This window comes from Pseudophryne corroboree, chromosome 7, assembly GCF_028390025.1.
Source record: "Pseudophryne corroboree isolate aPseCor3 chromosome 7, aPseCor3.hap2, whole genome shotgun sequence".
Classification (NCBI taxonomy): Eukaryota; Metazoa; Chordata; class Amphibia; order Anura; family Myobatrachidae; genus Pseudophryne; species Pseudophryne corroboree.
In genome coordinates this window covers 61750189-61767197 of record NC_086450.1, presented here as the reverse complement: position 1 = coordinate 61767197, position 17009 = coordinate 61750189, and the positions used below count along the sequence as shown (strand labels likewise).

The following is a 17009-nucleotide window of genomic DNA, read 5'->3' as shown; positions in this document are numbered from 1 at the left end:
TGTCAGTGGTTTATGACTGGCTGTGGTGACGTGACAGTGGCATGTGACTGGCTGTGGTGCTGTGTCAGTGGTTTATGACTGGCTGTGGTGCTGTGACAGTGGCATGTGACTGGCTGTGGTGCTGTGTCAGTGGTTTATGACTGGCTGTGGTGATGTGACAGTGGCATGTGACTGGCTGTGGTGCTGTGTCAGTGGTATGTGACTGGCTGTGGGGCTGTGTCAGTTGCTTGTGACTGGCTGTGGTGACATGACAGTGGCATGTGACTGGCTGTGGTGATGTGACAGTGGCATGTGACTGGCTGTGGTGCTGTGTCAGTGGTTTATGACTGGCTGTGGTGCTGTGACAGTGGTATGTGACTGGCTGTGGTGCTGTGTCAGTGATTTATGACTGGCTGTGGTGACGTGACAGTGGCATGTGACACTGTGGTGATGTGACAGTGGCATGTGACTGGCTGTGGTGATGTGACAGTGGCATGTGACTGGCTGTGGTGATGTGACAGTGGCATGTGACTGGCTGTGGTGCTGTGTTAGTGGCAGTTGTGCACCTGCAACTTTATGCAAATGCTGCTACAAAGCCCTTCTCAGGTGTACATCCATGTGTCCATTTGTGTGAGGTTTGAGATGCCCACTTGCAGCATCTTTAGACACTACATTACCACCAGGTGCACCTTTAGGCGCAACCATCAGTCAAACCACTGAAATTTGCACCAGTCCCATAGCCGGTGCAGATTCTCCGTCTGAGTATGGCCGCCTAGGTGAGCGGTTGAACGTCTCTGTACGTAACTGCTTTCAGCGACACACCAGCGACACTCTGATACCACGCCCATAAGACGGACCATTTCCATGCATACGCTAAGCCACCTCCACGTCTCCGACCAGGAACGCTGAATACATTTCTGATACCGCGCGTCTCAATCGCTGCTGCGCCTCTGTGCACACACTGTGGGACGCAGCCGCTGTGCGACTTCTCAGCTACTAAGACACATGCGCAGTTGCAAAACATCGACCATTTGCAGGAATATCGGCACTGCGTCCCACTCAGATCCAGGACCCATAATGTTTTATAAAGCATAACATGCTGACATTCCTATTATCACAGGCTTGGGTGTGCTCTGTTCCCCGGCTGTGTAGCCCGGAGGGCTGTGCTTTACAAATAAAGGATAACAATAATATACTAATCAAGACTAAAAGCATTTGCCATAATACTTCTTTATACGGGGTCATATGTTATGATCGTGCAGGAAACCCGTTGCTCCTGGTGGGTCCCCAGTGGATGTGTCTTTCTGTGGGAAGTGGCACTGGGCTGAACAGAAGACGGAAGCTGAGGACTCAATGGACGATTTCATTCCTGCTCAGAGGCCTCTTGGAAAACATTCATAAGACAAATAGTCTAATTATTTTATAGGTGCAGCATAGGTGCGAATGCTGTGGACAAGAGCACTACATCACTGCTTCCCGTGGAGCCAGGACCAGGCGAGGAGAGAAAGAGGCCATTGTGTATCACAAATTAACGTTCTACACATATTACCATCAAGAAATTATTCTTTATATTTATGAGCGGAGAAAGAAGAAAACATTTCTCACTAACCTTAATGAGTCTGGGGACAGAGACATGGAGCATATGTACTAACAGGCCATTTAGGTGTTGTACTATTAACCAATCAGCAATTAGGTTTGATCAAGCAAGTGTCTGATGGGTTACTATGCAGGGCCGGCAACAGACATCTTGGGGCCCGGTACAGTGATATCTCTGGGGCCCCCTCAGAGCAACGGAATTTGCTGCTGCATATAATAAACTGTTATTAAATAAATAAATATGTTTTATTATCTACAGTATACAGATATATAAATATGTATATCTCTCCTTCCTCCCCCACACACACCACGGTCTGTCTGTCTGTCTCTCCCCAATAACTCCATGATGGTTCCCTGCCGTACACTAAGTGGCATATACTTGGGGCCCCACTGATCCTTGGGGGCCGGTACAGGTGTCCCCTTTGACCCCCCCTGTTGCCGGCCCTGTTACTATGGTTTGTTGCAGTTCTACAATGCTAGTAAATGAGCTCTGTAGCATATATATATGAGTGCCTTAAATCATAGTTGCCTAACCTCCCTCATTCTGCAGGAGACTCCCTGAAATAGCAGCAATCTCCCTCACTCCCTGAATAGCCCCGCAATCTCCCTGATTACACCTTATCCCATTATGCAGCTGTTACATTCTTGGGGGAAAAAGAAATCAGAGATATATACATTCAAATGGGATCATTAGTGCCATTTCCCTGCATTGGTTATAAGGCACAGTGATCCCTAGGGCCACTTACAGTATATGGAACCTCTTGTAAAACACAATACATGAACAAATCCTGTAAAATATCACTGTTTTTTTCTTCAACAAATAGATCTTAATAACTTTGGGGCTCATTTACATTTGGATGTAAGTCATTTTCATGACACGCCTCTCCTATGTAGCAATATCCGCCCGTGCTGATAGGTGTTACTTTCACAATCTCCCTGAAACGCTTATTCAAAAGTAAGCAAGTATGCCTTAAATAGCCCTGATTTGGTCCCATGCAGCTATCAGTAGGCTCATGGCACCTGAGCTGTAAGTATGCTACCTCTGCTGCTACCTGTGGTGTTTGCTTTTTGAATAGTCTGTAAGTACTTTCTTCTCTTTTGATTATAGAAGACTTGCTGACCCTAGCTGATTGAATAATAGCTGCTAAATGTTGTCTTATTATGCACCAGGTATGATTTATATTAAGCTGTTTGTGCTTTATTTTAAGCTGTTTTGGGTTGGTTGCTTGACATGTTACATGTCTCATTCTAATTACCATAGGTCCCCTATAAAAAGGAACCTTACATCAGGTTACACTGGCATTGGTGTTTTGTCCAGGTAATCTCACCAGTTAGATACATGTGTACCTCATTGAGGCATGAGGTGCAGGTGGAGGTTTTTCTGTATTACTGAAATATGGGCACTTGATACATGTTAAACACGTTTAATATTGTCCAGCCATTTGTTTGACTGTCATTAGGGCCTGGGAGGCACTGGTGGTGGTGGTGTGGGTGATTTGGTTTGTTTTTCATATTTCATTGATTTTAATTGTTTTTTTAATATCTATTGTCTAGATGTTGTGAAGTGCCTATCTTGATAAAGGTCCACATATGGACCGAAACGTCGATGATTGACGGCATCAGTTTTTGAACCTGATTAAACTGAGTTGATTCAACCATTGGATTCATAGACTGATTTCAGCGAGAGTGCACCTTCCACTTCGGTGGTAGTTGCGGTATATATATATATATATAGAGAGAGAGAGAGAGAGAGAGAGAGATCAGCATGCATTGTTATATATGGTTTATAACTGTGGCCTACAAGCCAAAGCGTTTGGACCCCACAGTTGGCATAATGGAATGGTTACAATTACTGCCTCACAGCACTGAAGTCATGAGTACAATTCCTGATTCTGGCTTATCTGTGTGGAGTTTGTATGTTCTCCCATGAGTGCTTCTGCTTTCCCGCACTTCAAAAACATGCTGGTAGGTTAATTGGATACTGACAAATAATGTGTATGTGTGAACATGTGACAGGGGCTATAGATTGCAAGCTTCACTGGGGCAGGGACTGATGTGAATGACATTTTCTCTGTAAAGCACTGTGGAATGTGTGTGGGTTTTATAAATAACTTTATAAATAAAGGTTCTGCAGGGCAAAGACCTGTTTACCTCCCCATATTGATATCACTACCTTCTCTTTATCTCTCTTATTGTACAGAATTTGTTGAAACTATATAAACTCATTCCAACAAATATTTAAAAGTCATTCCAAAATAAATTCCTGCCTTCCACGTGCCTAGGGGCCACACAGCAGGCCACCTGCATACCTCCCAACGGTCCCGATTTTCGCGGGACAGTCCCGTTTTTTGGGGACTGTCCCGCTGTCCCACCCGCGGGCCGCAGTGTGCCGCAGTGGGGGTGGGGGGGCAGTTGGGAGGATCCTGCATGCGCTGCCCTGATTAGCAGAGCAGCAGTGAATAGACGCTGTGCGCATGCGCACAGCGTCTATTCATTGGAGTCAGAGGGAGAGGGGGCATGCCAGCAGCTCACAGTGCGCTGGGCATGCCCCCTCAGTGACGAAAACGGGGACATGGCTCGCAAGTGCGGGTCCTGTGAAGCCACGTCACCTTTTCTTAGGTCACACCCCTTTTTCGGGAGCGCGCATGGCTTCGCCGCTCGTGTGTCCCACTTTGGAGAAACAAGAAGTTTGGAGGTATGCACTTGCATCAGAGCTTTCCAGTGCCCCATTTCAGCAGCTGCTGAAAGCCTGATCCATAAATCCGCCCCTCATGCCTTCTCAAACTTAAGGGCCGTATTCATAGGCCGATTTGGGTAGAGATGTGTGCTGAGCGGTTCGCTCAGCACACATCTCTACCCCCGCTCAGAACAGCGGGTAAAGTGATCGACCTGCTAGATTTAGCACCAGCGATAGCGTTGTGCGGGGCTGCGCATCGCTATCGCTGTTAGGGGTACACACGGAGTGATCGCTGCTTAAAATCTAAGCAATCTAGTCAGATTGCTTAGATTTTAAGCAGCGATCGCTCCATGAGTACCCCCCATAAGGCCCAGTTTTATCAAGCCTTGAAGAGTGATAAATTGTACGTTGATAAAGTACTAACCAACCAGCTCCTAACTGCCATGTTACAGGTTCTGTTGGAAAAATGACAGTTAGAGTCTGATTGGTTGGTACTTTATTACTGTGTAATTTTTCACTTTCCAAGGCTTGATAAATCTGGGCCTAAACTCCACCCCCACTCAGCCATGCCCAGTCCAGCCACTCTAGTCCACACTTGCTTTAGGCAAAGCCACTTCCTTGTAAGCCCCACCGCTTTTAGACCTACAAAGATTAGAAATATCAGAAGGTATGTAAAAGATGATAATGACTTCAGATCTTAACATCACCTAATATTGTATATTAGCAAAATATTTTCCTGTAGCACAGTATACATTGAATAAACATAGTATAATATTAATTAGAGATTATAAGGGGAACATTTACTAAGCAGTGATAAGAGTGGAGAAGTGAGCCAGTGGAGAAATTTCCCCATCAACCAATCAGCAGCTCTGTATCATTTTATAGTATGCAAATTATAGATGTTACTTCAATGCTGATTGGTTGCCATGGGCAACATCTCCACTGGCTCAATTCTCCACTCTTATCACTGCTTCGTAAACGTACCCCTAATAGAGGCACGGTTCTCTAGAAATCTGAACCCACCTGTATTTTGTGGATCCAAACTGATCAAAAACCTGGTCTGGATCTCCCGAGGAGATCTGATATGAACCAAGTCCCGGTTCGGATCTTCCTGCGGCTCGGAATTCGGATTTTAAATTACAGGATTTTCATGATGAATTGTAAAAATTACATGATTTTAGCTGTTTTTATCCATTTTCAAGAAATCCAAAACCAAAGATACGGATTTTAAATCCGAATTCCAAACCAAAACACTTGAGGGTGATTTTACAAAACCAAAACACGCTGATGAAATTAGAACCAAAACATGAGTCTCCTCGTACATCTCTAATATTAATATATAAGTACAAAATACAGGGCAGGGGGAAAGAGGTCCCTCTCTGCTATTACATGTAGGAGGTTACAGGAAGTTAGAGCTGGACAATGTTTGCCTGCTAGGCTTAATACCCTCTTCAGTCAACGTTTAGCTTGTTAGTTTTAAACCACAGTTGAAATAGGGAAACAGTAAACATCATTAATGGCTGACCCTATTTTAAAATATTCAAGTATACACAGCAATCCTAATAAAGTTAAATGACCTGTCTCCCCTCTTATGAATTACTCCACATGAAACAAGCTGCCCTAATATGGCTTTGTAGTGAATACACAGGCTGTACGACAGAAGAGCATTGACAGCCCTGGATACAGAGGTAATTAAAGCCGGCTTATGTTCCTTTCAGTCCTGGAAAACATGTTTACTGCTTTATAATTGTACGGAACAGGTCTTTCAGCAAACTCTCCTCTGCGTGTTATATAGGGGCCTCTATCTCTCATTTCCCCAAACCCTGACACCTGCCTGGGGGCTCATTCATCTCTCAGTTACTCAGTAACTCACAGATAAATGGACTTCTCTTCAAGAAGCTCAGTTCTTGTTCATTTTCTGTCGTAATCAAAAACATATGTATATCTGCCGTCTGCGTCTGGCGCACCCAACATTCCACCTCATAATAGGTGCAGAGTGTACGGTGCACAAGGGACCATGGATACAGGGGGGGACCAAAGCACACATCCTGCACCTATAGTATACTTATCTTGTGTACCGGGAAGCACGTCCCTCCTCCTCTGCGGCGCCATCTTCCCAGTGACATCTTCGGGAAGATGGTGCCGCGCAGTGAAAGCAAAGACTCTGGCACTGTGCTCTCTTGGGTGTATATGACATCTTCCGAATACCACTGGGAAGATGGCGCCACGTAGGAGAAGGGACCTGCTTGCTGGAGCAAGGTAAGATGCATGGGGGCGAGGGAGGGGGGTTTCTGGTGCTCAGAGGAGAGTGCCCCTGCACATGAGATTATGTCAGCCATCCACATCAGTCCCTGTCCCAGTGGAGTTTACTATCTATGCGGTCTATGTACTAAGCCCTGGGGAGAGATGAAGTGGACCGAGATAACGTACCAGCCAATCAGCTCATAACTGCCAGGTTACAAGTGACAGTTAGGAGCTGGTTGCCTGGTACTTTATCCCTGTCCACTTTATCTCTCTCCAAGGGGTAAATGTAAATAGGGTTCGAGTTGCCGGAGGTACGGGACTTCGGGCGAGAATGCCGTATTTTTAAAGCGGCAGTCAGTGAGGCGGTCGCTGCTGCTACTGGCAGAGACCATGAGTCTCTGTCACTCAATCCCCTGCCATGAGGGGAGGGGAGCTGGGCTCTGCTGTAAGGTTAGGGGTGCTGAGATGTGAGGGGAGAGTGGTGGTGGGCTGTGAGGGGTGCTGTGCTTTGAGGTGAAGAAAGCTATACTGTGGTTTGTGAGGGATGCTGTGCTGTGATGGAAGAGGGGTGCTGTGCTGTAATGGGTGAGGGGTGCTGTGATGGGAGAGGGGTGCTGTGTTGTTACGGATGCTGTGAGGGGTGCTGTGCTGTGATTGGTGACAAGTGAGGTGCTGTAATGTGTAAGGGGTGCTGTGCTGTCATGGATGCTGTGAGGGGTGCTGTGCTGTGATTGGTGATGAGTGCTGTGCTGTAATGGGTGAGGGGTGCTGTGATGGGAGAAGGGAGCTGTACTGTGACAGATGCTGTGGAGGGTGCTGTGACAGGTGGAGGGTGCTGTGCTGGCATAGGAAAGGGGTGCTGTGCTGTGATGGACTCTGTGAGGCGTGCTGTGATGCATGAGGTGTGCTGTGACGCATGAGGGGTGTTGTGCTGTGACGGGTGCTGTGAGGGGATGCTGTGCTCTGATGAGTGAGTGGTGCTGTCCTGCGATGGGTGCTGTGCTGTAATGTGGTGCTGTGCATGTTAGGCAAGCAGAGAGGTCATGTTGCTGGTAAATGACCCTTGGCATTAGACGCAGGTCATTGTGTCATTATTTTGAAGTGGGGGTATGAAAATATCAGGGGGGCTCAGGCCTTGGGCCTGCCCAAGTATAGCCCTCCTGATATTTCCTTACCTCCACTTCATAAGTTCCACTGGTCTTACTGCAGGGCCGGATTAAGCCTTCGGGGTGACCGGGGCACTTAAGACAAGAGGGTCCCCGGTGGAAGGCGGGGGAGTGTATTTCAGATTGTGCATACCCCCCCAACATGACCCATTCCAGGAGGGACAAAATGCTCTCTACCTGGACTTTCTTCTTAATATATGATTGGTGTCACCTGTGTTGAACTATTTAATAGATAAGAAAGGTGCTTCACCACAGGTGATTGCAATCATAACTTAAGTTAGCATGTTATCCCTCCAGGACTGGGTCATGTTAGGATGTATGGTTTGTGTATATTAAATTTAATCCAATGGGGTATATTTAGAGTGACCATATTATCCATTTTACTTGGGACGCTCATGAAATGTACGCTTGAAGCCAGCCAGCCACAGAACCTGTGTAATCCATGAGCGTCCCAGGTAAAAGGGATAATATGGTCACCCTAGGTATATTAGATTTAAGCTAATAGTTGAATAATGCCAGGTTACATAGGACCCAGACACCCAGGCAGAGAGGAGGAGAAGCTGGATCCTTGGGTCACTTACAGCTCTCTCCACCCTCCTATCTCTCCTCTGATCAGAAAGCTCAATCAGTAGCTCATAAAACCTGATACTCTGCCTGGGATCAGTACGAAATCCCACCGGACGTGATCACGGTGGTCGGAATACCGACACCGGGATCCCGACCGGCTCAATCCCGACAGGGGGGCGAGCGCAACGCAGCCCTTTGCGGGCCCGGTGCCTTGCTACGCTTGGCACACTAATTTATTCTCCCTCTATGGGTGTCGTGGACACCCACAGAGGGAGAATATGTTGGGATTGTGCCGGTCGGGATCCCGGTGTCGGTATTTCGACCGCCGGGAATCCATCTGGCGGGTTCTTGACCGCATCCCCTCTGCCTGCAATGCATACTGCCCTGCTCTCAGTGTATACTGCCCTGCTCACATTCTGGCTATCTGGCTCTGCTACTGCGTGAGACGGAAAGCTAGCGATGTCAGTGTGCTCTAGCTGGGGGGCCCCCTAACAAAGGGGGGCCCGGGATACTGTATGCCCTGCGGACCCCCCTTAATCTGGCTATGGGTAGTACACATAGGGAGAGATGTGTGTTGAGCGATCTGTCAATCTGGCACTGGCGACAGCGACGTGCGGGCCCGTCCCTCGCTATCGCTGTGGGGCATACACACGAGAGATCTGTGCTTAAAATATAAGCAATCTAGTCAGATTGCCTAGATTATAAGAACGGATCTCTCTGTGTGTACCCCCCTTAAGAGAAAAGTGTAACAAAGAGCGATGCGACAAAATCAACAATTTTATGCGTTATTTTGCCATGGGATTTAAAACAACCATTTTCTCCTTAAAACAAATCCCGGTATTTTGGGGTTAAATTATACAAATATTAGAGATGTGCGCAGTCTCGTGTTATGGATTTAGTTGTAATTAGTTGTAATTTCATCATCGTGTTTTAGTTTTGGTTTTGTAAAACCACCCTGAAGTGTTTTGGTTCGGAATTCAGATTGAAAAACGAATCTTGGGTTATGGATTTCGTGGAGATATATAAAAACAGCTAAAATCATGTCATGCACGCAATCCTAAACCCTGAAATCCAGATTTAAAATCCCAAAATCCCAGGGTGAGGGCTTCAAAAAATAATACATAAATAAGCCCCTTTATGGTAAACAATGTCCACCTTTGGGACAATATATTACCAGTTCCATGGTGAAGAGTCTCCAACTCTGCAACAATGTGCACAAGGTTCCAACACATAGCCAGTGGATCTCCTCTAAACATGGTGTGGACTGGAGACCCTCAAGCAAAATATGGATCCAATGGAGAACAATTGGAAGTTCTTGAGGCGATCGCTGCTTTCAGGAACGGGACTGACGCATTTCACTGTTATAGCTTGAAGCTTTATCAAAGGCCTCAGGAAGGCCACTGCACCACAAAACTGGTAATATGCAGTACCATCCCAAATCTGGACATTGTTTATCTGTAGCCCTCACCTTTATATAATAGACTAATTGGAGATTAAAGACATTTTTCTGATATTGACTTGATCCATCTGCTGACTTATGTTTACATATACCTACGTACAAAGTCCTTTTTATATGTATGTACATATATCTATGAATTTGTCTTCACATTTTATTAATATACTTTAATGTATTTTACTAATAAACACTATGGTTTTGCATTACATCCATAATAATCTATATTTTATACCCATGAAAAAACCCAGAAAAGGGCGAAATGCGTTGGTCCACTGTACTTTCTGTTATGCTCTAATAATTGACTGGTTTTATTCAATATGGACTTATGAATTGTTGGTGACACTGGCTAATACTGGGGTAAGGACATCCATCCAAACACCACTTATCAGTCCTTGATAAGAAGAAGCTGCCACTACTCGGAGGGGTTGAGAAATCTGAGAGCCGCTCGGGAGAGGAGTGGAATCCGGTATGCACAATTAATAGTAAGAATATGTATATTAATTTTTAAATCTACTACACTGTTAGGTGCTTGTCTCATCTCTACGTTTACCAGATTCATACACGGACTATTCCATCAGTTCACTGACAGACTGAGCAGCCACCTATCAAGTGTCTATAGGGAGTGCCGTGACATATACACTACTGAGTGGATACCCGACGGGAGAACATCGCTGACTAAATATACATCACCTGATACGCATTTAGGGGGTAATATAGATCTGATCGCTGCTGTGAGTTTTCGCACAGCGGGCGATCAGATCTGAACTGCGCATGCATATGCACCGCAATGCGCCGGCGTGTTGGATGACTACACCGGGCATCGGTGCCTAGCGACGGGATGGTGCGAAAAAAGCAATCGCACGGGCGATCGCAAGGTGATTGACAGGAAGAGGCCATTTTTGGGTGCCAACTGACCGTTTTAAAGGAGTGTTCAGAGAAAAGCAGGAGAGACCAGGCGTTTGGAGGGAAGGTGTCTGACATCAACTCCAGTCACAATCACCAGCAATCCATCGCAGCGGCAGAGTAATTCCTGGGCTGAGCAGAGACTGCACAAACTGATGTTTGTGCAGCTCTGCTACAAATGCGAACGCACACATGCACACCACTTTTCCCCTCACCCTGTAGGCGGCGACTACCTGATCCCAGGGCTGCAGAAATCGTACTCTAGCAATCAGGTCTGAATTACCCCTTAATTGCTACATTGTTAATACAAAGTTGCGCAATGTAATCCTTTCCTAGCTCAATGCTTGATGCCCTTGTGTGCTGTTTTCCAATACCTTAAAGTCTATGTTTTCAATTTACAAATACACAAAAGTGCCCAAGAAGATCTTTATTAAGTTAGGCAAATTTTTGATGTTAACCACCAGCACTCAGAATGGATAAGAAGCCACAGCAGAGACCAGCTCCACGTAGCCCAGCACTAGAGTGCGGTGTCAGCGGCAGTACCAGGAATGACAGAGAGACCAGCAGGAGGCCTCCAAGATGTTTGCAGTCTGCGCACGATGGTCAGTGCCACAGTATCCAAGGCAGGACCGGCCAGGCGAATGTAATAGGCACCATCAAGCCTCTGAAGCCAGAAACAGCCGAGCATCCAGACCAGAAAATCACCACAGGACAGGGTTGTTAATGCCGTCCTTCCTGAATGGTGACTTTTAGCGCCTCATTTTTTTGATGAATTTGGGCACCTTCAATTTCTGGACGATCTTGGGCGCTTTCGGCACAAATTTTTTCACATTCAGTTTCTGGATTGGCTTCTTTAAGATCTTCTTTATTGATGGTTTTTGTTCTTTCTTCATCTGCCTGGGGTCCTTTCTCCCGTTGCGCATGATGTTATGACGCTCTGCCACATGGTATTTCTGGCGGTGGTCTCTCTGATGATGTCCCATCTCGTGTTTCACATGGTAGCGATCTTTTCCACGGGGTTCTTCATCTTCATCATCATCATCGTCCAATTCCAGGTATCTGTGTGCTGTTGACCATGAAAAAAATCACAAGAAAATGTAAGTACAGAACTACAAAAAACATTGACTATTCTAGACTTAGTTATGAAGCTATAATAAAGCAGGAGTGATGTCATCATGTGTAATATAAAGCACTGTCCTAATATCAAGTAAAATAAAATAAATATTTTCTCCATGTTACTGATTTGGTGGCACCGTGGGCCCTACTAAGGGTTGGACACAAGCCCATGGTAAGAATATGTTGTTCTACATTGTACATGTGCAGAAACACACACATTGGCCCTCATTCCGAGTTGATCGCTCGCAAGGCGAATTTAGCAGAGTTGCTCACGCTAAGCCTACGCCTACTGGGAGTGTATCTTAGCTTCTTAAAATTGCGACCGATGTATTCGCAATATTGCGATTACAAACTACTTAGCAGTTTCAGAGTAGCTTCAGACTTACTCGGCATCTGCGTTCAGTTCAGTGCTTGTCGTTCCTGGTTTGACATCATAAACACACCCAGCGTTCGCCCAGACACTCCCCCGTTTCTCCGGCCACTCCTGCGTTTTTTCCGGAAACGGTAGCGTTTTTATCCACACGCCCATAAAACGGCCTGTTTCCGCCCAGTAACACCCATTTCCTGTCAATCACACTACGTTCGCCAGAGCGAAGAAAAAGCCGTGAGTAAAAATACTATCTTCATTGTAAAATTACTTGGCGCAGTCGCAGTGCGAATATTGCGCATGCGTACTAAGCGGAATTTCACTGCGATGCGAAGAAAATTACCGAGCGAACGACTCGGAATGAGGGCCTTTATGTCTGGAGTGGGGGATCTGAGGTGGGCAGGAATAATCTCTGTACAGTAGGGTGTATATACTGTATGTACTGTAAGTGTAATACTCCCCCTGGAGGTGCTAGAAGGTACTGCATGCTGTATGAGTTACTGTATCTTGCCTGACAGAACTATAAATTATAGCTTCAGTAATAAAGGATAAAAAAAACCCATCCCTCCCAAACTACAAGTATCAGCATGCACTGACAAAAACATACTGGTAGATCCTGTGTATTTGTGTGAGTGATAAGACATTACTGTAAGGTCTGTAAGCTCCAGTGGTGCAGGGACTGATGTGAATAATTTTATAGAACACAACTTAGGGCGCCCCTGGTGGCTGCCTGACCCTCTGTAGTAATGTGATATGTAAATTAGTAACTATACAGAATTATTACTGACAGTTGTAGTGAGACAAGTGCGCAGTGCAGGTGTCGGCTCCCTCAGTATAAGAAATACCTGGCAGTGACATCTTTGTAGTAGTAATAAGTATAATTACCTCGCTGGGGTAGATGTTGCTGCAGTAGTGACTCGATGTCATCTTGCACTACTCCGTAAATCAGCCGATGGAAGGCGTTACTCAGACACTCCTTCAATGATTGGAAGCTGAAATATAACAATAAGGAGAAGCTGTCAGGGTACAATAGTGCACAGAGCGCAGCCCAGAGACCTGTTCCCCCGATGTATCCATCACTGAGCCATAATTCTCATTCTCTTTGTGTTCTACTCAAGTTCTGCCATATTCATAGTCTAACTCATTGTTCTAATGACGTTCTGCAATTCCCATAATGACACCTTCACTGAAGGTGATTTATAAATGATTGTTATTTCATTTTCAGTATTCCAATGCAATAGATGGTCATATAAAACCCCGGAATATAATGTATACTGACAATTGCATTGTGTATACTGTGTACTTTGCAATTGGTCAAAGAGGAAAAGTCTGGATATTTTCAGCTTCAAACGGGCGCTAAAACAAAAACACACATCTTCCTCAGAGCCTACCACCCATCCCCTCATCCTAATTCTGTTGCTCCCTCCTCCCCTCTCCTACTCTTCTCCCCAGTTCACCCACCAACTGTTCACCTCTCCCCTAAGCATATAAGTTCTCACAGGCAGGACCCTTCTTCCTCATGTATCATCCTTAGCACTATCCTCACTTCCAGTGATACTTGTCTCTTGTCTTCTACTCCCTTTAAGCGGCTCTGACTCTGTGTGCTCACCCTTCACTAGGTACAGACTCAATGGGGGGGATTCATTTGTTTTGTGGGTGCCCAAATGTTATGGGTATCCACCGGAGCAATTAAATTCTTCACCTCTATGGGTACACATGCCCCGTGTAAGCACCCATTAGTTCTGTCCTCTGAGGTCTAAACCACTACTGCTCTATATACAGTATACTTAGAAACCTCATCATTTACAAATACATAATCTAGGACTCCCATATGACCAGACTTTGCCCATAAAATAACCCCATACTTCCTCATACATCCCAGATAGGTGATAAGGAAATTAGATGTCTCCTCCTGTACTATACGAGGCAGCTATTTTGTGGGATTAAACCAAAATGCACAGGAATGCAGCCTACCCATTCACTGGGTACCAATGGTGTCACTAAGGCACCTGATGAGCAATATTCATGAGGAAATGGGTCCTGTTGAGGTGTTAGGCTGCATCCTTATGAATATTGGTTAAATACACAAAATGGTTTCCTCCATCATGTGTAAGTGACAAGTGCTTCAGGAAAAGTAGATATTTGAGGTTAGAGAACCTATCTACTGTAATATAATGTGTACAGAATGTTAGTAACTTACTATGCAGTACAGCAAAGGCACATTCCGGCAAGTATCACTAGTCCAATGAAACCGATGTTGGTACCCACGGTTTTCCAGTCCAGTGTAACTGTTCAGGAAAGAAAGACAGATGAGAGACGCATGTGAGAAACGTTACATGTGTATAGAGACATTGGATATGGGGAATTATTACACTTATGGTGTATTCAATTAGCCGCAGTAATTTACCACTGCTAATTCACTCACCTGGTGCCCCAATGCCAGTGCTTAACAGGGCTAATTGCATACCCCCCTTAGAGAGACAGATCAGTAAGGCTGGGGTGTGTGTAAACTGCCTACATAATGGATGCTGTGATACTGCCGCTGATATCTGACAATTGGCCGGATAATGAGCCTATCAGGAGGGGACAATGCGCACATGACTGCTGCCGGCCTATCGCGTGTGGTTATTTATGGCCAGGATAAGAATGGCTGACTCCTGTGTAATTTAGAAGCTGACCAGTAATCCTGTCACAGGGCCGTGTATGAGACAGTGACATGTACAGGCCTATGTGTGCCGCCTGCAGAGCTGTACTGCTGCCTGAGGCGCCTCTCTGACACACACTGCTATAACCATCCATAGAGGGAGTATGTAACTATAGGGGACTAATAATGTCATTCCCAGCCAACACGGTAAATATCTTCATTTACACTTATACATTAAAGGAATTGGTGTAAAGCAACAAATACAACAATTACTGTACCTTGATGCCAATTAAAGCTCCTCGATTGAGCAGCTTGCGCCAATGGCGCCTCTGCCGAGCCTTTAAAAATAAACAGAAAGACATACATTATACATATGTGTGTGTTTGTGTGTCTTTATTAAGGTCACGTGTGTATTACTTAGACATTATATAACTACAGAGTATTCTGTGACACAGTGATGTAATAGTGCATGGAGACTCAAAAGAGAGCATTTCACAGCAAGAGATTATCTATCTATCTATCTATCTATCTATCTATTTGCAGCAATTTACTACCACCTAGTGTCTATGATGTCATAATGATGTCATAGTAACATGTACAATACTGCAATATGTTTAAAAAGAAATAGCATATATTTATGTAATTAAAATAATAATATCAACAAATAGGGTGGGCGCATCAGCCATAGTGCTCTGCTATGATAATAGTCCTGTTACCCTATTTAATTTTGTTTTTTAGTCCTTACTAATAGAAAATCCTAGAAATAATTCCCCCTTACCTTTAGATGGATATATAGGCCGGCCTTGGGTCCCCATGGTGAGCAAGCTCACCATGAGAAAAATCGCATAAAGTATAAACTTCATTGCTCTTCACTTCATCCTTAGACGACAACTCCTTCTTCACCTATCAAAGCCGCACCTCCCAGCAGCAGCAATTTATTGCCACCTAGTGTCTGTGATGTCATAATGATGTCATAATGCCACCTGTGACCTACTGCATGGAGCCAGCTAGCTGGTATTTGGCCCTAGTATCTATCTATCTATCTATCTATCTATCTATCTATCTATCTATCTATCTATCTATCTATCTATCTATCTACACATTGTATTTATATTATTTGCTCTGTAGTAATAATAAAACATCCTATAAATACTAGACACAGAAAAAAGAAAACCCTGACACAGGAATGAAGGATTGTTGATGCTTTTGCTCTGGCAGCGACATTATACGATAGTGTTACCAGAACAGGAATTACATCGGTACTTATATCGCAGCGACACATAATGTGGGCGGGTAAATGCTGTGATAAATACATACAGAATAAGAGGGGTGTTGGAAGCTGGCGCTCCCTAAAATACCCCACACGGTGTAAAGAAGGAAATAAGAGACAGTGCAGTGTATATATAATAATAACATAACACTTGTCTGTCTGATAAAGTGACGGGTGTTCAATCTTCTTTTTTCAAATTGCCATTATGTAAAACATAGTAATATGTACAATACTGCAATATCTTTAAAAATAAATGACCTATATTTTTGTAATTAAAATAATAATAACAACAAATAGGGAGGGCGCATCAGCCATAGGGCTCTGCTATGATAATAGGCCTGTAGCCCTATTTAATTTTGTTTTTTAATTCTTACTAATAGAAAATCCTAGAAATAATTCCCCCTTACCTTTAGATGGATATATAGGCCGGCCTTGGGTCCCCATGGTGAGCAAGCTCACCATGAGAAAAATCGTAAAAAGAATAATTTTCATCATTCTCAACTTCGTCTGTTAGACGACAACTCCTTCTTCACCTATCAAAGCCGCACCTCCCAGCAGCAGCAATTTATTACCACCTAGTGTCTGTGATGTCATAATGATGTCATAATGCCACCTGTAACCTACTGCATGTAGCCAGCTAGCTGGGATTAGGTCCAATAGGCTTATATGGTGTGTTTTAAAATTGTTGACAAAACTGAAAAAGAAATATGTATGTTTTACCTCCACCCGTTGTCATAAAATGCAATATAAATGGAGTGGTTACTAAAATGCTCTCCGTACTGTCTGGAAGTCACAATAATGTTCTCCATATTGTCTGGTGGTCACAATAACACTCTCTGTATTGTCTGTCGGTCACACTAACGCTATCTGTATTGACTGGAGGTTCCAATAACGCTCTCAGTATTGTCTGGAGGTCACAGCGGTCACTAATATGATCTTAGTATTGTGTAGTGGTCACTAATATGCTCTAAGTATTGTGTAGCGGTCACTAATATCCTCTTAGTATTGTGTAGGAGTCATTAAT

The 17009-nt window shown here is 44.6% G+C and overlaps 1 protein-coding gene across 1 annotated transcript; it reads right to left on the bottom strand.

The window, feature by feature from the left end:
- Positions 1-10998: 10998 nt before the first annotated feature.
- LOC134944556 (uncharacterized) lies at positions 10999-16609 on the bottom strand. The gene is made up of 5 exons (XM_063933215.1): positions 15494-16609; positions 14994-15053; positions 14272-14359; positions 12957-13063; positions 10999-11654 (listed from the first exon to the last, which is right to left on the bottom strand). The coding sequence occupies exons 1-5, from the start codon at positions 15576-15578 to the stop codon at positions 11338-11340; spliced, it is 657 nt and encodes a 218-aa protein (XP_063789285.1). The 5' UTR covers positions 15579-16609; the 3' UTR covers positions 10999-11337.
- Between the last annotated feature and the right edge of the window lie 400 nt (positions 16610-17009).

Bases quoted from the DNA above. Each gene is read 5' to 3' on its own strand.
- LOC134944556 (XM_063933215.1), bottom strand. From the start codon at position 15,578: ATGAAGTTTATACTTTATGCGATTTTTCTCATGGTGAGCTTGCTCACC. The intron at 14,360-14,993 runs GTACAGTAATTG...TTTCCTGAACAG, and splicing joins GAGCTTTAATTGGCATCAAG to TTACACTGGACTGGAAAACC. The intron at 11,655-12,956 runs GTAATTATACTT...CATGGTCAACAG, and splicing joins GCAACATCTACCCCAGCGAG to CACACAGATACCTGGAATTG.